Here is a 24,898-nt window from a genome sequence, read left to right as displayed (position 1 = left end):
TACTCTCTAATCTCAGAGTAATCTCTGACCAAATGCTAGTTTAATTCTGTAACAGGTAACTGCACTGTCATGCTGCTATTATTCTGTGAATCTGTAAAAAAAAGAAAATGCAGCACAGGCAATTTTGAAAGGAGAAAATACCTGCAGCAGCGTGGTTTAGCAATTTAAGTGTGGTCAGCTTATGCTTATTAATTAATCATGAGGTGAGATGAGATTTTACATGAGTCAAATGTAAATGGTTAATATACAGTCAGCCTTTGTGATTTTAAAGTCTGTTCTGGGGGTTTTTGATTAGACCAATTTAGTGTGGGACTTGAGTACATGATGGCAGTTATAAGAATAAACTCATGAAGGATTCAAGACTAAATATTGAGGTCTTTTAACCTTCCAGACTCCACATTTTTACATGCTCTACATTTCTATTCCTCAGTGTGCTCCCCGAAAGTGACATTGAACAGTCATTGTGGTTCGCGTCTTATTTCCCTGAATAGCAGCCGTGATTGGAAATAGCTACGGCATTACAGGTTATCCTCCCCTGCTCTCCTTCAGGAGGAGTGCCAGTTGGGCAGTGAGGAGCAGGAGAGAACTGGAATCGCTTTACCAACACCCACACTGTTTCTTGTTCTCTGCCTTCTAACCCATTTTCTCACCCAGAACAGCTTCCACCAGAGCGGAAGGAACTTAACCTACTTAGCACTGTACCAGACACACAGTGATAGACCGCAGCCTTGCAAACACACACGTGTTTTATAGGGGCTGGAAGAATTTCACCTGTGTAACTGTATGTTTTGAAGCTTAGAGCAGATACGTTTTTGTGTTTCACTGCCAGAATTGAAACACTTACAGAGGCTGTCACAACTATCACTATGAATCATATTGAAACCCACTAGCAGGTACAGTTTTTATTTTATTTTATATTTTTCATATGACACTGTGACAAAGTCAACCACACAACTACATAGCATTGAATACATTGAGTAGATAAGGTATTTACTCCCACATGCCTAGTAGATCAACACACCAATACTGATCATAAAATCATTTGAAAAAAGATTGAGTTCTTGGTCCGAATCCATCACTATTCACTGAATAAATTGCTGATTATCACTCGTCCCACATACAACAGTTGTTCAAAATTCAGTCGTTCATGGGTTTTTTTCTCCTTAAAGGTTTTGCACAGGAAATAGCTTTGATTATTGTCGTGTGTGTGTGTGTGTGTGTGTGTGTGTGTGTGTGTGTGTGTGCGTGTGTGTGTGTGTGTGTGTGACTATATGTAGTAGCTTTTGCTACGTTTGCAAAGCCATGTGCCATAATGCATAAGTGTGCATGGCCGGGAGGGTCTGTGCCATCACGTGCTCGTCAGTATGTGAGTGGGAGTAAGGTGACAAAACTCAGAGCCACAGGCAGCTTCTGAACTCTGAACTCAGCAGCGATTTGATGTGTAAATGCAACCCGATCAGATGACCTTATGAGGTCTATTCTGCTGGATCCCTGACCTCAACATGAGTAAGCAGTGTGACCAAATTTCCATGTCTCTGTCAATTAGACAGAGACATTTTTGTAATTGCCACTGGAATAAAATATGGCTTCACTAATGCAGTCGTATAATAATAATAATAATAATAATAATAATAATAATAATAATAATAATAATAAATCTTAAATTTTGCTAATGCATTTCTAATCTGTACTCTGTATATGTTTATGTTGACTAGGACAGCTGTGGTTCTTCAGTGTTTGTATGTCATTTGTGATTAGGTAGAGTGGATTACATTGTATTACAGTAATCTGAGACCCTGGTGTCCTTGTTTAGCCGGAGAACCTGCTCCTGGCCAGCAAATGCAAGAACGCAGCGGTGAAGTTGGCTGATTTTGGTTTGGCCATTGAAGTGCAAGGGGAACAGCAGGCCTGGTTTGGTATGTAGCCTGTATAAAAATTTGCCATATCTGATTTGTACCTCAGCTGTCTTTTTTTTTTTCTTTTTTTTCACAAACCCTATTTATATCTCAATATGCAGGATTTGCAGGTACACCAGGTTACCTGTCTCCCGAGGTGCTAAGGAAAGAGGCTTATGGAAAACCTGTGGACATTTGGGCTTGTGGTGAGTCAGATGTTCTTTTTGCCATCGCTCTTATCTCTCTCTCTCTCTCTCTCTCTCTCTCTCTCTCTCTCTCTCTACACTAGGAACACAAAATCCATGCTCTGTAGAACGCTTGCTTGGTACTGTCTTCTATCTATGCCTACCTCTCCCTGCTTTTAATGATCAAAACAGCAACCATGTCCTAAACTAAGGGTTGTTCAGTGGCGGAGCGTCGACACAGCAAATAATTTGGGCAGCCAGACTGAAGTGCTTGAGAAAAACAACTTTAGCAGACCTACCAAACTTTTGGGGGAAAAAAGTAAAAAAACAATTCAAGAATTCCGTTTTTTAATACAGCAATCACTGTGGTGTGTGTAAGAAAACTTCTCCTGCTTTACATACATATGCAATTTATAAAATATGTAAGGAAGCGAACTGGACCTGAGGCTAGTTCAAGGGCTACAGACATTAATTCACAGCTTGATTACTAAATAATAATAATTATTAAATAGTAGAAAAAAATGATTAAAGGGAGTTAGACAGATCATTATATTTTTACTTTTACTTTTTAATTTGTTTAATGTGAAAGTTTTAACATATTTTCAGAGTTCATGGCAATATTTACAAACTAGTGTCAGTAAGTGCAATCAAACTCTATAAATACTTTTATTTATTTATATTATTTTCTAACAGGTGTTATCTTGTACATTCTGCTCGTGGGCTACCCTCCTTTCTGGGATGAGGACCAGCACAAACTTTACCAGCAGATCAAAGCCGGAGCTTACGATGTAAGTCCTGGACATGATTACACGCCATTTACTTCTATATTCCACCCCAGCGCTTACACACTCTTTCATGTGTGTGTCTACTGTCATGTAGTTTCCTTCTCCAGAGTGGGACACAGTTACCCCTGAAGCCAAGAATCTTATTAACCAGATGCTCACCATCAACCCGGCCAAGAGGATCACTGCACAGGAAGCTCTTAAACACCCATGGGTCTGCGTAAGTGTATAGGATTATGCAAGCAAGCAGATTTACTTCCTTCTCACAGACACAAACTGATAAGCAGCCAGGAACACTTTATCGTTATAAAAGCACTGATCAGTTAAAAATAGCATTGTTAGAATTTTTCAGTCCGTATATTTTAATTAAAACAAATTTGCACTGCATGAACCCCAGCCAGATGATTATTTTGGTGATTGGAAAAGATTAATGGCATCATAATTTCTGTTTTGGATATTGCAGCGCAAAGCCTGGTTGCTTGGCTAAGAGTATAAAACATGACTTATGGGGAAGTGGTTGCTCATTGGTCAGGGCTTTGGGTTACTGAACAGACGGTCAAAGGTTCAAGCCCCAGTATCGCCAAGCTTTAACTCTTTGGCTCTTGAGCAATTCATTTAAACCTCTGTGCTCTAGGGGCACTGTATCATCTCTGACCCCAGCTTTTTAGTATTGCTAAAGAAAGGAAAACAGCTCCTTTATCTTGAAAGACATTCCTATAAGAGACTCTCACTGTAATTTTGCAACCATGGTTTTGTAGAAAATTTCAAACCTGAGTAAAAAGCATAGTGAGCTAAAACACAATATCCTTGAGTGCTTAAGCTTGAAATGCACTACTTATTTTAATGAAGGCTGTCAATATGATTGAAAGGCATTGTATATTATAAACAAATGATTGTAAATGACACACTAATATATCAGAAAAATCTTATTTCCAATCAGAGAGGCAATCCAAGTTTTTTTTTTTTCGGGTAACAAAGACTTAAGACAGCTTGTCCCATTTGTATAATGAAATGTCCCTCTTTCACAGCAACGCTCGACTGTGGCCTCCATGATGCACAGACAGGAGACAGTAGAGTGCCTAAAGAAGTTCAACGCCAGGAGAAAACTCAAGGTCTGACTGTGTGTCTTCTCTAATTTTCTTTTTCCTATTGACAGTATCCTGGTGCAGCAAAGTCAAATAAAATAGCTCATCCAGATTATCCAGATTGTGGTACAATATCTATTAACATATGAAATATAAATATGAAATTGAACAAACTTTACCCCCATGAAATTATTTGCAGCTTATTTGAATTATATTTAGAAACTCTAGTTTGTTTTTTTCTCATTAAACTAAATAAAACAAAATTATGGTTATACATACCTTTCTATAACTTAAATGTGATCAAATGTCTTATCACTGGTAAACTAAGAACTTAGATTAAAAGAATTTTTAGACAGCCATGCAATAACCTCAGTATGTTTCTCAATGTGAGAAAGACCATGTAGCCATTTCCTGACTGTATCTGCAACACATCAAATGTAAACACTGATTTTTAAAATGGATCTGTCTCTTGCTTTAACTGTCATTCTGCCTTAGCTAGCTAAAATGTTAGCCTCACCTATAAGCTTGATGACAGTATTTCCCAGTCGCCTAGCAACAGTGTTCTCATAAGGATAACCAAAGTGAGAGTGTAATATCTGTTCATGTGCCCATATCAAAATCACTACTCAGTAGTTCCAATTGAATTTATGATCAAAACGAGCTGCTGAAGTTGTTACGGTAACAAAATGAGATTGACTTCAAGCCTGGAACCGGGCAGGTTTTGGAGTGGAATTGATTTATTTGTTATGAAGTATCAGTACTGCATCAATGGAAAAAAGCTAAAGATTATTTTGTCTTTAGTTTTTCAATTCAATTATTCTTTTAACTTTATCTGCAATGTGAATTGTTTCTTTGTAGGGAGCCATTCTCACCACCATGCTGGTTTCACGCAACTTTTCTGGTAAGCAAGCCTTAATCCTGATACCCAAATAAAACTCGAGTATAGGATTCCTCACATTGACCTGATTGACAGCCTTTTTACATGCAACATATAACTCTAATATATAACCAAATTCAAAAACGTGATCATAAAAAAGATTTTATTGGCTTTAGTTTATATTGTGCATGAGGGTCCAGGATGCTTTGTCGGTTCATACGGTGGGTCTGGATAGAAAGCAGGGTTTTTGGGCGTGTGCCTTTGTACCAGAATGTGTGGCGTTTATAATAACATGTGATTTATGTCTGCTCTAATGAAGCATCTGCTCTCTCACACACTCCTGCAACACACACACACAATCGCACATTTCTAACACTCACACTTCACCCAGCAGGTTGGTGGGCGGCAGCGACAGTGTTTGTTCTAAGGAAGCTTTTGGAGGAGCTCTCTCTTTCTCTCTCTCTCTCTCTCTCTATCTCTCTTTCTCTCTCTCTCCTTCCCTCTTTATTCTCTCTACCCCTCGCTCTTTTTGCTCTCATCACTGTAATTACCTCATCCTGCGGGGTGTGTCAGCAGGAGAGGAGGTGGAGAAGTGTCCAAGCATCACTTACACGCATGCACATGTACACATGCACACACACACACATGCACGCACATATGTACACACGCTTAACTTTAAAGGAGAAGGAGATTTTTTGCATCAATTGCTTGCTGAGAAAACTAGAAAACTAGATCAGCATTTTTGTGGCTGTCCGCCATGCTCTTTTTTCGTGATCATGTTGTCAAGAAAAAAGGGGTGGGGTTTTAACGATTAAGATCTGTTGGTTAATTATAATGCAGTGTCACCCAGTCACTCGAATCCCCTTTAAGAAACAAGTACACAGTGTAGTATTTAATGATGGCTACATAATGATTAAAAAATTATTTCACATTGTAAGATTTTCAATAAGTTTTTAAGTGATAGAAATAATTCACTGGCTAACAGATCATACAGCAGTTCAATATTTATTTTCTTTTGAATTGCCATGGTCCAGAACCATGTATTTAAAAACATGCATAAGATTGAAGAGATTTCAAATTGGTTCCAAATGCGTTTTCTCTTAAGTGTACTTTCCTGCTTTGAATAGGATTGGAGGGATATTGCAAGGCCAGACCTGCATTTTAGAACAGTGCATGACCTGTTATTTATATTATTTTGCAGTACACTATAAAGTCTAAAGATCCGAGAGATCTGCTGCTTTTTGTTGTATTATTAAAGTTTTTTTTTAACAGAAAGAAACTTGCCTATTGGGAATGAAAACAAAATGTCTAAATAAAACTCAATGTGAATTCTTTCTATTCTGGAAAATATGTCTGATCTATCTATATTGTTCTTCTTTTCATTTTGTATAAATTGTATTATAATATATTAGAGTTTACTGTAATAATACTACATTGTTATCCATTTAGTATAATATGCATTATTTAATGAAAGTGAGTACACTTCTCACATTTCAGCAACCATAGACTTTTATAGACAATAAACTTGTATATATTTTAGAGTAGTCAGTGTGCAGCTTGTTTAGCAGTATAGATTTACTGTCCTCTGAAAATAACTCAACATACAGCCATTATTGTCTAAATAACTGGCAACAAAAGTGATAAAAGCTGTACATTGTGTAACCATGCAAATCCACATGTCCTATTTATCATCTTTATGCTTTTGTCTGCTTGACAGGACCATACAAACATTTGTGTATCTTATATTAGAGCGGTTAAAATTTGGTGCATTAAGAACAATTCTCTCATACTGACCACTGGATGTTCAGTATCATGAACAGTTCATGGCAAAGAATGTATCCAGGTTATGTATGTAACCATGGTTTCCCGAGGGAACTAGACGCTGCATCAACAACACTTTGGGGATGCTTCCGCATTGTCCACGCTTTGAATCAAGTGTGTAATCAGTCCAATGAAAAGTGCTTCGTCACCGGCGGGTTGACAGGCTGCAATGGCGGACATTTAACCTTTCAGGGTGGAAGGAGCTAACCCTTTGGCGAACTGTTCTTTAAAGAATTCCAGCACTGGGCCAACCGGGCAGTTAACTGGATCTAATCGTTCACACTATGCCATGATCAGGCGGAGAAGTACCAAGAAAACTTGCCTACAGTCAAGCATGGTGGTGGTAGCATCCTGGTTTGGGGCTGCATGTGTGCTGCTGTTACTGGGGAGCTGAGGTTCCTTGAGGGAAACATGGATTCCAATATGTACTGTGATATTCTGAAGCAGAACATGATGCCTTCCCTTCAGAAACTGGGCTGAACATCAGTTTTCCTACATGTAAATGGCCTCAAATACGCCAAGATAACAGCTGCCTTGCTGAAGGTGATGGAGTGGCCAAGTATGTCTCCAGACCTGAACCCTATTGATCACATGTGGGGCATCCTCAAACGGAAGGTGGAGAAGTGCCGTGTGTCTAACATCCAGCAGCTCAAGATGCCATTATGGAAGAGTGGAAGAGGATCCCAGCAACAGCCTGTGCAGCTCTGGTGAATTCCATGCCCGATTAAGGCAGTGCTAGATAACAATGGTGCACATACACAATATAGACACTTTGGACACAGTTTTGACATGTCCACTTAGGGCGTACTCCCTTATGTTACATACTGGCTTACATAATAATGGCGTATGTTGAGTTATTTTGAGAGGACAGTAATTTTGTCCTGCTATACAAGCTTCACATTGACTACTCAAAAATATATGCAAGTTTAATTTCTATTGTATTGTCCCTGGAGAACATATAATAAAATGGTTGCCGAAACGTGAGGGGTGTACTCACCTTTGTGAGATACTGTAGTTAAGTAGGAAGTATATAGTATTGACATCCATGGCCAAGCTTATGACTGCATGATTTAGGTGTGATAACCTGTCGCCAGTAACCCTGGCAAGAAAATGAATCCTTTTTTTTGTTTCACTGTGATAGGAGTTAATGTTACCTAGCATGAGGAATCTCTTCTAGGAGCGGTGTCTTAGAATCGCCTCGTGTTTTTGATGCCTAATGCAGTTCAAACTGCAAGTTAACACAGTGATCTTCTCTCCTTCCTCTTGCATTCTCTTCTCACACACTCTTTGTGCGGTGTGTGTATGCTACGGGTTTGTGTGTGTCTGGCAGTGGGCCGGCAGACCACAGCGCCGGCCGCAGTCTCAGCGGTGGCTGCCGCCGCTGCAGCCGGCACCGCCGCCGGCCTGGTGGAACAAGGTATCCTCGGAGGAGCCTGCTTGTCTCTCCTTCTACTCTTCTTTCCTCTTTCTATTTCTTTGGGGTTTCAGAGGCCATACTTCAGCATGGAGCCTTTCGCATGTCCTGATCACAGCTGTCTTATACTGACACCTGCACTGTGAACTGTAATGTGTGGCTGAGTTGGAATGGCGTGCAGTTACTTTCAATACACTTCATCCACATGCGTTTCACTTCCTGAGTTTCTGCCTTTTTATCTCATTTTCGCTGTTTTTCCCTGTTTCTGTGTCTCTTGTGTGCCATTGCTTAAGGGTTGTGTTTACATGGAAAGATAATTGCAATCCAAATTAATTAATTCAATCTTACACTATGTGGACAAAAGTATTGGCATACCTGACTTTTCCAGTTATATGTGGTTCTTCCCCAAGATTTTACCACAAAGTTGGAGGCATATCGTTGTTTAGGATCTCTTTTTATGTAGTAGCCTTAAATTTACCTTCACTTGGACTAGGAGACATCAAAGCTGTTTTCAGAATGGCATTGCCCCTGTGCACAAAGCCAGCTCCATGCAGATATGATTTATATGACTTGGAACTGTAACACTGATTGGTCCCCAGACCTCCTTTTCATATCAGCACCTGACTTTACTAATGTTTTTGCATCTTACCAGAGAAGTTGAGGATATTGATAACAGCAAATGGGGACTTAATTTGGGATGCTCAAAAATCAGATATGAATCTTATGGTCAGGTGTCTACAAACTTTTGTACATATACAATACCGCCAAAGGTATGGACACACATTCCTTTTCAGTGTTTTTTCTTTATTTTTGTTATTTTTTTTAACATTGTACATTAATACTAAAGACATTAAAAACTATGAAAGAACATGTATAGAATTATGTATAAACAAAAAAGTGTTAAACAACAGAATGTTTTATATTTTAGATCATCCAAATTAGCTACATTTACCTTTGACGACAGCTTGACACACTCATGACACTCCCTCATCAGATTCATGAGGTTGTAACCGGGAATGGTTTTCAGTTCACATGTTTGCCTTGTCAAGAGTTAGTTTGTGACATTTCTTGCCTTTGATATGTATTCCAGATCATCAGTTGTATTGTGCAGAGTGAGTATATAGTTAGCAGCCTTATTAGTTTACGGTATTACTGTACTGTTCTACTGTACAAATCCATATTATGGCAAGAACCACTTAAGTGTTAAGTAAAGAAAAAAGACAGTCCATCCTTACTTTAAGAAATAAATAGCCTAAAAAATCTTAAGAACTTTAAATGTATTCCAAGCGAAATGTATTCCAAAACCATCAAACGCTGTTATGAGACAGACTCTCACGAGGACCGTTTTAAGAAAGGAAGAGCAAGCGCTACCTCTGCTGCACAGGATAAGTTTATTAGAATTTACATAAATGCTTTTTGGAGTCCAAGTGGCAGACATATTCAACAGCCACTGTTTTGAGAAGACTGCATTAATCAGGACCTCATTGTCAAAATGCAGCAAAGAAACTGTTATTTCAGAAGAACAACAAACATAAGAGACTTGCTTGTGGCTAGAAAACTGTCCTTCTTTGAGATTATATGTTCTAACAGCAGTATCTTTGTTAGACATACAGAGGGTGAGGCCTCTACAATCACACGATCTAATTCCACTTGATATGGATTTAGATCAACACCTCTGGAACTCCTCAAGCTTGTTGGGAAACCATTCCAGAGACTATCACATGAAAATGAGAATGCCTAGAGTATGTTACAAATATAAAACATATTCTAGGTTATTTAATGTTTATATTTACTAAATATTCCATACATGTTCTTTTTTAGTTTGGATGTCTTCATTATTGATGTACAATATTGAAAATAATACAAATAAAGGAAAAACATTGAAGGAGATGGTGTGTTTAAATCTTTGACTGGTACTGTGTTATATTTCAAAATACAAACAAGCTTTTTACCTGAACCCTAAACTTAAATTTTAGCTTTTAGTTTAATTTAATACAAATATTTTTCACATAAAAATTATTTTCTAATTTTAACTGATCTGCAAGTTGAGACTTACAGTCCTTACTCACATACATAATGTTTTTATAGTTGTTAAATAATTCATACTCCAAACAATTTTGCTTCAGAAACTTAGTTGTATGTCCAATCCAATCTGCATATATGGAATGAGCTTTGTTTTATATCACAGGACCAGTTCTCTTGCAATGGTGTGCACTGTCATGCAAAAGTTTACTCAAACTTTACTGTAAACATTTCATTATAAAAATAATATATTTTGAATGAAAAAAATGGAAAAACAGAGCTTTACAAAACTAACAAAATTATGTGGAAATGTTTTATCTAGAATTTAAATGTGGTTGGCTGACTAGTGTAACAAAGCAAGCATGTGATAGCCATCATGTGATAGATGAGAGCTGGACAGAGGATGGAAATTGGCCAAGACCAGATCTTTTGGAAAAAATGGATGAGAAAGAGAACAGAGTGAACTGAAATAATAAATTTTTCTACTCTCTGGTTTAACCAAAGATCAGAGGAGGAAAGAGATGCTGAAGAAGAGTCTATAGCAGTTGTGAACAGTAATGATAGTAAATGCAAATGCAAGCCACCCATCAGGGTAGAGCGCACTTTGTTTTGAACTTGTGATTGCTGCTTGGTGATATCCAATTAGCACCAACATACAGTTCAGCATCATTTCAACAGCAAGCAGAACATTTTGAGAGAAATAAATGATGGAAGAAACTCTGTCTTTAACTTGCCACAGCACCAGTGGCCTTATTTGTGTGATTCTTTTGAACTGGTCGAAAATAAGGTTCATGAAATTTTTTATAGATATCAATCAGTGTTATACTAATTAATATCATTCTATTAATAGAAAAGTGTGCTAAAGAGTAACATTAGAGTCATTTCCCATAAACTGAGTTGATGAAGCTTAGAGTCTTGTGCCAAAATTATAATAGGTCATTATTATAGCCATCATAAATCATAGTTCTTTGGATAATTAAGTACATTTAAAGTTAAATACTTTTGTATTTTTACTAAAGCGAAAGTTTAAAGGGAGCACTTTTACTGGAGTCATATTTTACTGTGTATCTTTTACTCAACTACACGGTTTGTGTACTTAGACCAGTATAGTCTATAAAACTTTATATTTTCCTCTGATTTTTATACTTTCTTACTCGTTACATCAAGGTAGAGACTCTTTGGATGATTAATGGACTATTAGGGCAGCATGTAAACATAGTCTATTTGCTTCACCTCCCCCCCCCCCACTACTTCTATCTCTGTTCTATTTTCATTCCTCTGCCTATTGAACCTCACACCACATGCTGTTGCTCTCTTTCCTTATCTTCTTGTTCCATAATGTGTTCTGTCAGTAGTCAGCATGCGCCATCGTCTTCCACTCATCACCACCATCCCTTCGTCACTGTCCTTTAGCTGTTCGCTCATCTTCCAGCTGTGCGCTCTCTCTCTCTCTCTCTCTCTCTCTCTTTTTCTTTCTCTTTTAGCCCCCATTCTCCACCCCCTCACTTTCTCTTTCTTTCTGTCTCACACTTTCTCTGGTTCCCTGTCACTTCTCTCCTGATAGGTCTCTTTTCCCTGCCAGTGCTCCTGTGCCTGGTTTGCTAAATGCTGCACGGGGCCGCAATGCATGCCTTTTGTGGTGCAGAAGAAGGTGGCTCAGATCATGTTGCATGAACGAGAAGACTTTAATCTTTGTATTATGGAGAGGGGGTTCAATGTGAGGGTAGCAATACTTGCCACATGATATAAGATCAGTTGTGTACTGTAGACATGGTTAAGTTTCCTTTACCTTTCAGAAGGTTTTAATTGCATGCCCTATTTATAAGATTCTGTACCTGCAGTAGAATTGTAGTAAGTGTGTGGATAACATTATAGAGATCAAGATGCTAATGACTGGATATTAGTTACATTTTTGTTATTATACATGATCGTTTAGTCGGGTCGAGCATTTAGACAAAGACAAATTTATTGTTATTTTAGTTGTTATTTTGCCATAGTATATTGGAATTTATGTAGAAAATAAAAACAAAAACTCAATTCAGCACAGTTGTGGAACAACATTTTATAGACAGATAAGACACAGATCGACTTGTACCAGATTGAAGGAAAGATAAAATTATGAAGGAGGGAATGAGCTGCTCACGATCTAAAGAATACATTCCAATCTTAGAAGGTGGGCATGTATGTCTGCCAAAGGGACCGATTCTTTTATATTCAATTGATGAAGTGAAATGACAGGATGAATTCTTAAGGGGCCATGTTATTTGTTCAGATTTTGCAACACTCTTTGACCACTACTTTGTAAGTAACTCAGGGCTTTTTTTTTAAGTCAGTCCCTGACCTAAATCCTATTGAGCATGCATTTTATTAGATGAAGTCAAAACTGAAGGTAATATGCCTCAAGAAGTAGCAGGAAATGAAGATAGTTATAGCAAAGGCTTGGTAGAATCACCAAGGAAGAGCCATGCATCTGGTGATATTAATAGGCTCAAGACTTTTGGCAGTAATTCACTTATATGAATTTTCAACCATGTATTTCAAAGAAAATTTAATGGGTGATTATGCCAATTTGTCCAGTTACTTTTGGCCTTAAAAAGACCACATATTCCTAAGCCATTTACCAAATTTGGATAACATATACTCAAATTTGTACTCTAAGGATAAAAACATATTATTCTATTAAAATAAATAAATTGAATCCAATAATATGATACAACTTGAAAAAATAACAATAACTTTGTCATTGCTTTCATTTTTACAGACCTGATCAGTCAATTTTAGATGTTTAAAATTCTCAGATTACATTTACTGAACATTTTTCCATATGGCCATGTTATTACTGTTTTGTATTTTGCTTGTATAAAGCCATGTGTGTCTGTGTGCATTCTATTTAACTTGCTGTAGCACCAAGGATTCGGTGCTTTCACTTTTGCTGTCGGCTCTGACTGATTTTCTTTCCTCTCTAGCTTCTGTTCAATTCTCTGTGTACGTATTTTGTCAATGTGTGTTTATTTGTGGATCAGATGTTTATTCAGGAAAGATATAAAATTTGCTACCTCCAGGTACCACTAAGGCATGACAAGAGGATCTGGGCTTGAAAGGATGTTATTAAAAAAGACTTCTTGTGCTTTCCTAAAGGAATACCCCAAAAAAGCTAATGTTGCTAACCTCGTTAGTGTCTTGCAAGCATCCAGAGAGATCCTGATATTTATTTATTTTTTTGTTAAAGTATAACTTTATGTAGCTTAGTGTTGCAGTTATAATCTGGATGTTGCATTTGAACCCCCTGCCCTCTTTCAACGACCAAAGGTCTTCCGAGCATATCTTTTCTTATCTCTCACTCTTAATCCATTCTCTTATAATCTCTCCCTTTCTGTCTTGCCCTCTCGGCCTCTAAAATCTTTGTGGCAAGGTAAGGAGTCTCTCTCTGTCTCTCACTCTCTTTCTGTTCTTCTTTCTTTACCTCCCACTCTCATCTCCGTCTTAGATGCATAGCCAATTGTCGCTTTCCTTTTACCCCATTAAAATGGCAGGAGCAAAATCATTTTCTGCAAGATCATTCCATTTAGTTATTTTTTCAGCAACTACAAAATTGCATTTGTGCTCGACAAAGGTGTTCTGTTATATCTGAGTACCAGAGATATATATTTTTTAAATGAATACTTTTTGGGACTGCACTGTACAGCCCCATCTACACCATGCATTAAAGCTGAATGTGTATCTGGGTATAATTATCTGGATAATGAGTCGTAATCCATGTGCATGCTTGTCTGCTATGTGATCAGCTCTCATTTCTCCCACTCAATATGCAAATCTGTGGATGTGCAGGAAATCAGCCACCTGCCATTCAGACTTGGCTAAATTTAAATAGTAAAGGTGTAGGACCACAAAGGAGGATATTTCTTTTGCGCAGCCTGAGTTAGTTACAGCAAGTTTCAGCTTGCAGTGTGCTCATATTTTACTTACCACCAAGCAAGCTAACAAAAAAAAAAAAGATGGTCATTTTCTGTAGTATCCATAATGTTTATATAAGGACCCAAGGAATGGCACAAATGCTGCGTATGCCATTTATTACTAAAAAGGATGATGAGAACACTGCATATATACATTGGGCCACACAATCTGGTTTAGAAGATACTGAAAGATTACCAGTGCTTCAAACAAATTGGTATAAATCTAACTGGTAGCTGTATTTTCTCTTGGATTATGGACTGCCCTTGGTTTAAGTTACGCGAAATCCACACAAAGCTGTATTGACTCATCTTTTTTGTGTACAACCACAGTTTTGAAATCTAGTGAATATGACTCAAATTATCACATTTTCAGAGTTCTTTGTGAAGGACTTTCTGCTTATTTTCAGTCAAACTATAGAGTGACCTGTGCATTAGCATGTAGTTAGTGTCCAGAGTAAATAAACATGGAATGAAACACCTAATTGCAACAGGCACAGTTTCACTCCATTTTAAGGTGAATGATGTTATAAATCTGCCATCCAGTGGTTTTCACTGTCCATGAACAACCTCGGGGGCCTCCCAGATTTGCCAAAGCCAAAGGGTCTTTGCCACTTCCTGGTTAACTTTGGGGAAGTATTGCAAGGATTTTTGACAACTTTTGGTTGTTGTATTTTCTATTATAGAGACTGGAGAAATAAGGGTTTGCATGCAATTTTGGTTTGAGGGCCACAATATATATCGTATTTAATTGTCCACTCAGCTTGCCTTTTTCAATCTGTGGAGGTTTTTGAAAATACTGCAGTTCTTATAATGCTTCATAAATCACTGTGCACAAACAAACACGTTTTAAAGATTTTATTAAAGTGTTCAGCTATAGTGGACAGCTCTCTGGATAGACTTGATAACTCACTGGATTAGGTTCTCGCTTATTAATCAGAAGGTTGGGGGTTCAATAAAAAGATCAGAATTTTACGGTGCTTTAATGTAAAGTAAATAAAGTCTGATAGTTTTGCTCACAATCACTGTAAGCATCAGATAACATTTCCTAACTATGATACATTTTTCACAGGGAATTTATAGCCAGATTTGAAATGTTATAAAAACATATGAACACAGTTTAGATTTTAGATTTTGAAAAAGGAAAATGTTTGATTGCTGGTGGTATTTTTTGGTGTAAACAGATCAGCTGTAAGGTTTTTTGGAGATTTGAAAGGGTGCATTATGATTCCATTCAATTATGTGATATAGGTTACTTACAGAAAGGCCCTTTAAATATTTATGAGCATCAGGGTAGGTCTATGGGGTTTCTTACACTGTTGTCAGACTAGGTCCCTTTATTGGAGTTTATGCTTGCTTAAGATTCGTTCACAGAATGAGGCAGACTCCTGATCTGATTCTGTTCTGACCAAAACCCATGCTATCAAATAGAATGCATTTTTCCTAATCCTAATAAAAATATCCAGATACAGATTTTAATGCAAGGTATAAATGGAGCCTAAGTGATTTTTCTACTCCCTGCTTTCACACTGTGCGTGTATGAGTGACTTATTGACTGAGCGTGTGCACATTCCTGCATGTGCACGATGCACGTCCCGCATTGTGCATGCCCCTGGTTCAGGGAGACAAAACTCCCTTAATGTTTATAATGCACCGGTAATAGGGATTTTTGCCTTCAGTACGTTGTAACCTCTACATACGTATGCCCTTGATTTGTTTCGCTTGCCCCACATAGCATTTTAAAAGCCGGTTAATCCTCTCGGAGGAGAGACATTTCCCAGCATTTTGGTGGTGAAAGCATTACATACATGCTGTGGCTCTGGTTATGGTGACTACGACTCTCTGTTCTGCATACCCATGTTTTCCCTTCCTCTCTCTCCATCTGCAGCAGCTAAGAGCCTGCTCAACAAGAAGGCTGATGTCAAGGTAAGGTCGATCTGAGTACTGCTATTACTGTACATATCTTTTGCTCTTTCTGTTCATTTATTTATTTTTTTGCCTAACAAAAAATTGTCAATTCCTTGTTGCTAAAAAACAGAGTCAGTCCCTGTACAGGAGGGGGTTGGACAGTTTTAAGTTAGTGCCCGCTTGTCAGCGGGTTTTTTTTTTGTCGGCAGTGTTTTTGTTTTGTCTCACTTCCGTCTGTGTGTCTGTCTGTGCCTATATGTCGGGTTGATAAAGTTTTGGACCGTTTATGAATCATATTCACCTTGTTTTTGACCTCGATTTAATTTTCATTCTAACGCCGTTGGGTGTCAGAAAAGTGCACAGCTCTTTTGTGTACTTTGTAGGTTGAAAATGTGATGAACATACAAAGTGCTTAGAAAAATTATAGCCCATTGAAGCCTTGTTTTTTTTGGGACTCAATGGTATATATTAAGTTTGAGTTGCATTGAAATTACCTTGACTAGTTTATCAGTCAGTTGTTTTGGAGGACAGGAGCACATAAGGGCATTTGTCAATTGCATATCGTATATATATGTATATAATTTATGATCAGTGTAAATAAATATAAATATAGAAATGTTTTTAAGGCATTATACTAGTGTATTGGGCGGTAATAAATATAAAAACGTATTCCGCACACTTGATAGTGATGCCTGTAATTTCATTCTTAAACAGATTTTTTTAAAGGATTTCTACCGCAGTTGATTTGTACCACAGAAAAAAACGATGTCTTATGTAAATGTAAATACTATGTGACAGGATTTAGTTTATTGTGGCAACAAATCATTGACTTAAAATATTCCTAAGTCAACAAAAATGTTCTCTTGTGAAATTTGTTCTAAAGAATTTTATTTTGAAGATTGTACATACATTTAAATATCTGATGGTTCAAAATGACAATTTTCTTTCTTTAGAAAGAAAATATGAGCAGATGTGAACACAGCATAATGCACTGTGCAAGGATTTATTTGGTGTGATGGGACATAATCTCCCTTGAAGTTATTCAGGCTTTCACATCAGCCTGGGCTCTAGAATTAGAAATGAACCTCTTGTCTGCTCTCCATGAGTGATTGGATGTCGAATAATCTGTAAAATAATCCTCTCCGGTCATGCGTTTCTTTACTTGGAGCATTAATCATACCTTACATAATCGAGTAGCATGCTGATGATGAAATGCACATGGGGGGAGTGTGCAGTTCAAAATGTTTTTTTTTTTTTTTTTTTACCCTTCTTGTGCGCTCTCATTTCTAATTTCTGTATCATGCAGCTCAAATAGTTCGAGATGGTCTGAACTTGAGCATTTTTTAGGTTTTTTCCTGCCTTCCTCTTTTTCTGTCTTCCTCTCTCTTTCTCTATCATCTTTCTCTGTTTCTCTTTCCTCTTTGGCTGCCTGATCGTAACCGCATCTCATTCGGCTTAGCTTTCCGCCTACGGACCAACCATGCTGTCTCGCCCTGCATTCTCATTTTTCTTTTTTCCTGCGTTCACTCTTGCTCTCCATCCACCATGAGCATAGGCGGTTTAAATAAGCAGTTGCAAGAGGTAGAGCACGAAGACGGCAGCTCTGTATTTACATAAATCACTTCTTCACTAGCTTTATAATTATAAAGGCATTGGCAAGCACATTAGTTAATAAACCATATCTAGAAAGCATTCAAGCAGTATTAGTTAAGTGTATCAAATGTTCAGATACATTTTATGGACAAAAGTATTGGGACACCTGACTTTTTTACCCATACTCTTTTTTTTGCCAAACTGTTAAGACAAAATTGGAGCTACAGGATGTCTTTGGATGCAGTAGAATTACATGTTCTTATCATTTAATTTAAGAGACCCGATCCTATTCCAGAATGACAATGACCCTGTGCACAAAGCCAGCTCCATGAAGTAATGGTTTAAATGGGTTGGAGTGAAATATCTTGAGTCGTCTGCTATAGACCTCTAAACTCAACATGGGTCCAAGGTAAGAAGCCATGCAATGTTTTTCTCTTCTCCAGCTACCTGTTAAAAAAATCTTTTCAAACTGCCACATTGATGATGAAAGCATTCATCATAACACTAGCTCAGAAAATAGACAAATTCAATTGCTTTTGTGTACCACTTGACCAGATTTTGAGCTTGGTTTACTGCATTTTATTGGCTGTGTATTTGTACTTAGACAATAATGTTTAATCAAATCTAGACTAATCTAATACCCTTATATATAGTTATCATCAGTTATGTCAACATATGTATGTGAGGGCTTCTGGAGCCCTCACAAGGAGTTGTGGTACTGTATGAGAAAGTCATGTGTGTCAGAGAAGTATGTGAGGGTGGTGCAGGACATGTATTAGGGCAGTGTGACAGCAGTAAAGTGTGCAGTAGGAATGACAGACTGGTTCAAGGTGAAGGTTGGACTGCATCAAGGACCGGCTCTGAGCCCTTTCCTGTTTGCAGTGGTGATGGACAGGCTGACGGACGAGGTCAGACAAGAGTCTCTATGGAGTATGATGTTTGCGGATGATATTGTGATTTGTGGTGAGAGTGGGGAGCAGGTTGAGAAGAACCTGGAGAGGTGGAGGTACGTGCTGGAGAGAAGGGGAATAAAAGTCAGTAGGTGTAGTAGGAGTAGGAGTAAGACAGAGTACATGTGTGTGAATGAAAGAGAGGGCAGTGGAGTGGGGCGGTTGCAGGGAAAAGAGGTGGAGAAGGTGGAGGAGTTCAATTACCTGGGGTCAACAGTGCAAAGTAATAGAGAGTGTGTTACAGAAGTGAAGAAAAGAGTGCAGGCAGGGTGGAGTGGGTGGAGAAGAGTGACAGGAGTGATTTGTGATAGAAGGGTATCTGCAAGAGTGAAAGGGAAAGTTTATAGGATTGTGGTGAGACCTGCGATGTTGTATGGTTTAGAGACAGTGGCATTGAGAAAAAGACAGGAGGTGGAGCTGGAGGTAGCAGAGCTGAAGATGTTGAGGTTTTCATTGGGAGTGACGAGGATGGACAGGATTAGTAATTTGTTCATTAGAGGGACAGCACATGTAGGTCTTTTGGAGACAAGGTGTGGAAGGTGAGATTAAGATGGTTTGGACATGTGCTCAGGAGGGACATGTGGTATATCGGTAGGAGAATGCTAAGGATGGAGCTACCAGGGAGGAGGAAAAGAGGAAGGCCAAGGAGGCGGTTTATGGATGTGGTGAGGGAAGACATGCAGGTAGTTGAGTTGGAAGAGGCAGATGTAGAGGACAAGGGGGTATGATCCGCTGTGGCGACCCCTAAAAGAAGAAGCCGAAAGAAGAAGAAGAATGTATTCATTATATATTTGCTGTTTAAATGGCCATGTGTATAGACATTTATAGGCATGTGAAACATTTATTTGAGAAACCCCTATTAAATGTTCTATGTGGAGGAACCTCCTTTTTTTTTTTTTTTTTTTTTTAAGGAGCTCCCTGTTATCTTTTTTTTTTTGCCATTCACTTCACCTCCCTCATCTACCATCATTACACCTTGGGCATGCTGTAATTGCTTCCGCACTTTTGCTCGATCTTAGTCTCATCGCTCACCTCATGCGATATAAGTGTATGCGCTGCTATGGAATGATCAGCAGCAGAGGGTGCGGCCATCACAGAGTGAAATGTAGCTCCTGCTCCAGGAATAGCTGGTGGTCTGAACCCTGGGAGCTGAGAGACAGAAATAGACACCTCAGTTGCGCCTCAGTCATTGCCTAGTAACTGGCTTGCCACACTTCTTCACCATGACATTTTGGGATTTCTTGCTTTTTTTTTTTTCACTTCACTGCTGCTGCTGCATTCTCTGCAAATGGCTTTGCCGTTTGCACTGAGCGTTTTTGAAAGAATAATACCATGATCATTGCACTGCACCTTGATTTCTGTAGTTTGAGAGTAGACCTGCTACTTTATACATGATTTGGCGACAAGGACACATTATGTCAGAATATTCTGCTGAGATCATCCATGTTTTATATTAATTATACTTGCTAATATACATACCGTAAATGGCCAGAAGTTTGTGGATGCCTTTCGTGGATGACCATTACACACATATGTGGTTCTTCACAGAATCTTTGCCAGAAAGTTGAAAGCACACATGTCTAGAATGTCTTTATGCTGTAGCATTACAATCTTCCTAAGATGCCCAAATCTGTCACAGCATGAGACATATCATTTAGATTTTTTTAATTGCAAAGTTAGTAAGCTGTAGTCACTAGTGTTTTAAAAGGTGACAGATCATTTTATATGCTTCTAAATTATAACAATATATTAGTCAGTATCTTCCTTTAGAAAAAATATTTTTAATGTGTGTATCTGTTGTGGGGAGAGATAGCAGGTGCAGATATACAGTAATCCCCCGTTTTATCACGTTCCGTATATCGTAGAATTTGCATTTGCCACATAACTAATTTGTTTTGCTGATTTTCCCGCTCTCTCGCATGTTTTATGTTGAAATAACGAAATTTATTAATTATAAAATGAAGTAAAATGTTAATACAGTACAGTACTGTACACATAAAATAGAATTTTCTGGGCTTTTTTAACTTTCTATTCATATATTTATTATGTCTGTGAGGCAGGTATTCACTGCTATTCAAGTTGTTTTATTTATGTGTCTGTGAACAGAGATGACAGAGACAGTAGAGAGCGCATCGCAACTGTTTTCTTTATTTTACAAAGGCACAGCATTTTGTTGTTATTATTAGAGTATATATAGAGTAGACCTTTTACAGAAACTAATGATGTATTGCTCTTATCTGTATGATCAAAAGAGACAGTAATTTTAAGTTCGTTTTGGCGTTATGAGTAAAAACAATTTTGACCCTAGAGGGTTATTTGTGTGCATCATGACGGATTTTGGTGCTGATTTGCGACTTGGCGCATCAGTAAAACAATTGTTTACTGATTTAAAAAATATATATATTTTTTTATATATCTGAGTAAAGAAAGTACGTCGTGAATAAACCTGTGTTGCGTTGATGCCATGATACTGACTTATTAGTACCTGAATTATAAATGTCATTAACATTGTTAATATGTTGATTATATATAATTGTATAAGCACCTGCACCACTGGTAAGAAATCTGTATGGCCTTCTTTTGGAGGGGTGGGGGGGGGGGGGTGCTGAAGGGGAGTGTGTACTATGCTGGAATAGTCTACCCTACGCCACTGTCTGTATCATGCAGGGATCATTTTCTAGAGCAAGGCGTGTCTACCGTGACATCAAGATGTTAAATGTCTTGCTTTATTTGTTTTATTTTGTTGTTGATTATTTGCTTTTGTGTGCTTTTGTGTTTAACCAGCTGTCTGTGTTGCTTAAAAAATAAATTCAATTGATTGATGATTGTCAAGACATAGTCCAACCCCAAACTACTCTACAGAGACTATAAAGCATTTCTGGACAGATTTTTTTATTTCATGGTGGTGTTTTGCTGAACGTGGATCCATTCCATTGTCTTTTTAACAATATTCCATTAGTAAATTCGTACTACACAATATGGGCAACATTTTGTGGACACCTGACCATAAGATTCCTATGTGCTTTTTGAACATCCCATTCCACATTTAGATCTTATTAGCTGCAATAATAACCTTCACGTTTTTTAGAAAGATGTTCCACTAGATTTTGGAGTGTGCTTGTGGAGAATTGTGCAACAAGAGTGTATTTAAAGTCAGCTACTGATGTAAGGCATGGAAGGTCTGTGGTGCAGTCAGTGTTCCAATTCATCCCAAAGGTGTTCAGTAGGGTTAAGGTCAGAGCTCAATGGCAGGACACTCCAGATCCACTCCAACAAGGGAAAGGAAAAAATCTGAATTCTACCACATCCTTAAAGACATCTTGTACAATTTTGTGCCTCCAACTTTGTGAGAACATTTTGGAGAAGACCCACCCATGGCAGGAAAATTCAGGTGTCAGTATTTTTGTCCGCATAGAGTATGTCCATATGGTACTTTTGTGTTGTATTTTTTATTTTTTTTGCAAATCTTTTTATTTGATCACACAACAGTAATTTTAGCTAAAGATGCATCAACACCCATACCCATACCAAGCTACATCTTACGGCATTTAAACAGTATCTTCAATAGCAAGCATAAAGGCAGGGTTTGCAGCAAACACATTCATTTAAAATCGAAAGTGTAAGCTGCTGTGAATATATAAATATATATAAAGGTGTTTGTGAGACTGGAGCAGGTACCATACAAAGGAAATTTTGTGCGTGAGAATTTTATTTCTGGAGCTGACACTCACACACTGTGCTTCTACACAACATCTTCCAGCATCTACACAATGCTTTCGATTCGAGGTACAGTTCAGGGCTATGGGTGATCGTTTAAATGATCAAGCTCGTCTATACTTCTCCGCACACACAGGCTGTCATCTCTCACACTCCTTATTAATGTGTTTAAAAGTTACTGTTACACTGTTAAAAAAAAGACAGCAAAAAAATTCCCATAATGCCAATTTCTCTCTCTCTGTATCAGCCACCCCCCCCTTAATAACAATGTTGTGTTTTCTGCGCAGCCACAGTCAAACAGCACGAAAAACAGCATAGTCACCAGTCCCAAAGGGAACATCCCCTCTCCTGCTCTGGTATTTACATCCTTATTTCTCTCTTTTCCTCTCACAATTCTTCTGGGATTTTTTTTTGTTTTGTTTTTTGTTTTTTTTTCCTTCATTTGGTCTGTCCCTCCTTTCCCTCTTTGTCTGTTTCTTTATGACGTGTCTATCACAAAATAGTAGAAATATATCAAAACGTTTATTTACCATCCATCTTTCACCCATTATAATTTGAACCAATAACACCAGTTCTTGTGATATGAACATCTTTATCTTGATAGCAAATCTTGTGACTGTTAAGTGTGTTACTTACACCACATCACTGACATGAACGTTTATCTTCATGTATACATACTGTACGTGGATGTGTTTCGTGTCTTTTTATTTGATCTCAATGCCGAGAATGATGTTCTTTGGTGTGCCAAATTAACATAAGGTACCAAACTCGAAAGCTTCTATCAGTACAGTACAGTATTTTTTTATATGTAAGGAATAAAATGCAATAGACATGCCAAATAGGAATATAATCAACAATGGGTTTCTTGTAACAGAAAACCGCAAAATGTTTTATTCCTCTTATACCACAGAAATCTTTATTTAATACATATGCACAATGATCAGGCATAACATTATGATCACCTTCCTAATATTGTGTTGGTCACCCTTTTGTTGCCAAAACAGCCCTTTAACAGCATTAACTTTTTCAGCAATTTGAGCTACAGTAGCTTATCTGTTGATCTGGCTACATGGGCCAGCCTCTGCTCCTTTGTTATTTCCTTGGACCACTTTTGATAGATACTGATCACTGCAGACCGGAAACATCACAGTTTTGGGGATGCTCTGACCCAGTCATCTAGCCATTTGCAATTTGGCCCTTTTTAAACTCACTCAAATCCTTACGCTTGCCCATTTTTTCTGCTTCTAAAACATCAACTTTAAGGACAAAATGTTTACTCGCTGTCTAATATATCCCACAGCAGGTGCCATGATGAAGAGATAATCAGTGTTATTCAATCACCGGTCATAATGTTATAGTGTCATAATGTTATGCTTGGTCGGTGTATTAGTATTAAGATAAGTTGTTACACCTTTATATTTGTTTATAGTTGCGGTTTAATGTTGTACAACCTTTAAATAAGTTCCTGTTACCACTTACGTTGTAGCAGCAAAACAGCCGTTTCCTCACCAGCTTCTATTTATTTATGGATAAAGACAAAATGCAGCTTGTTATCGTTAAACCTGCAAAGTGTAACATCATTTGTTGTGTAGACTTTCATGTGATGGAAAACCCCTTAATGTAATCAAACACTGATACTTTTAGAGAAGGTTTTACCACATCAATGATAATGTTTTAGTTAAATATAATAGTTAAATAATGCATTAGTTCATTATTCGTTTTTCTTGTTTGTTTTCCAGAGCTGTAGCATTGTACTGAAATAAGATTTGTGGTTTTATAAGTTCTGTGGTATAAAATAAAATGGTTTGCCTTTGCAATGTTCTTGAATGTTGTATAAAGTAGTGATATTTGTATCTACTCTATATGAGATGCAAAACTCTAACCTTATTGATACAACTATGTATTAAGTCATTAATAATATATAATAAATAAGCAATTTAGTCTTATTCTAGGGAGCTTTTGTATTTATGGATTTTGAATAACATTCTTTGCTTGCAAAATGTTTTTCAAGGCTCTGTAATACAGAAAATCACGCATTGCTTTATATCCAGTAATCCAGTAAATTATTAGAATTTTTTGTTTGTTTGGTTGGTTTTTCCGTAATGACTTTAGCTCTTCTGCTTTAAATCTTTAACTCTCTTCTATAAATATAAATATAAATTCTTCTTATAAACTAGACCAACAAGGGCCTTCATTCATTACATTTAAGTTCTCTCACACTAACTCGGACTGCTTTTCTAGTCCTCAGCGGTTTCCTTTCACTTTTATCTCTGCTAACACCTGCTAATTTACTCTCTCCATCTCTCATCTACACTTTTGTGTTTTTTATTGCTTTTTCTCCTCTACCCTTTTTCTCTGTCTCTCTTGGTCTTGCCATCCTTTGGCTTTCCTTCTCGTTTTCTCTCCGTAGGAGCCTCAGACCACTGTTATCCATAACCCAGTGGATGGGATCAAGGTACATCCTTCCCTACCCTCTTTCCATTAATTTTTCCCTTTTTTTCCCAATTACCCTTTTCTGTAACACTTTGTCTGTGACACTTTGTCGTCTCCGATGCCAGGTGTGCTTTCTATGGAGTAAGAAAGTGTTTTGTCAGCCTCCTTCTCAGATATTAAGAGATATAAATAATCTGTCAAGTGCATGACAGTGGAAATTAGAATAAAATGCAAATCATTTGCCCCTTTTTTGATATGTAACCAAA

General features: G+C 37.7%; 1 protein-coding gene across 13 annotated transcripts in view; it reads left to right on the top strand.

The window, feature by feature from the left end:
• LOC124393628 (calcium/calmodulin-dependent protein kinase type II subunit beta) overlaps positions 1 to 24,898 on the top strand; it is a 65,164-nt gene that overhangs the window by 26,448 nt on the left and 13,818 nt on the right. For 2 of the 13 annotated variants that reach the window (XM_046861565.1, XM_046861564.1), the window contains exons 7-16: positions 1,814 to 1,916; positions 2,018 to 2,101; positions 2,774 to 2,868; positions 2,960 to 3,082; positions 3,891 to 3,974; positions 4,806 to 4,848; positions 7,976 to 8,062; positions 15,920 to 15,957; positions 22,487 to 22,555; positions 24,610 to 24,654. In XM_046861565.1, the coding sequence (XP_046717521.1) occupies positions 1,814 to 1,916; positions 2,018 to 2,101; positions 2,774 to 2,868; positions 2,960 to 3,082; positions 3,891 to 3,974; positions 4,806 to 4,848; positions 7,976 to 8,062; positions 15,920 to 15,957; positions 22,487 to 22,555; positions 24,610 to 24,654 (771 nt within the window). The remainder of the gene's footprint in view (positions 1 to 1,813; positions 1,917 to 2,017; positions 2,102 to 2,773; positions 2,869 to 2,959; positions 3,083 to 3,890; positions 3,975 to 4,805; positions 4,849 to 7,975; positions 8,063 to 15,919; positions 15,958 to 22,486; positions 22,556 to 24,609; positions 24,655 to 24,898) is intronic. The other 11 variants (XM_046861569.1, XM_046861570.1, XM_046861566.1 and 8 more) reach the window with 10 other exon arrangements.

This window comes from Silurus meridionalis, chromosome 11 (genome assembly GCF_014805685.1).
Source record: "Silurus meridionalis isolate SWU-2019-XX chromosome 11, ASM1480568v1, whole genome shotgun sequence".
Taxonomy (NCBI): Eukaryota; Metazoa; Chordata; class Actinopteri; order Siluriformes; family Siluridae; genus Silurus; species Silurus meridionalis.
This window is presented reverse-complemented; position numbering and strand designations above follow the sequence as displayed.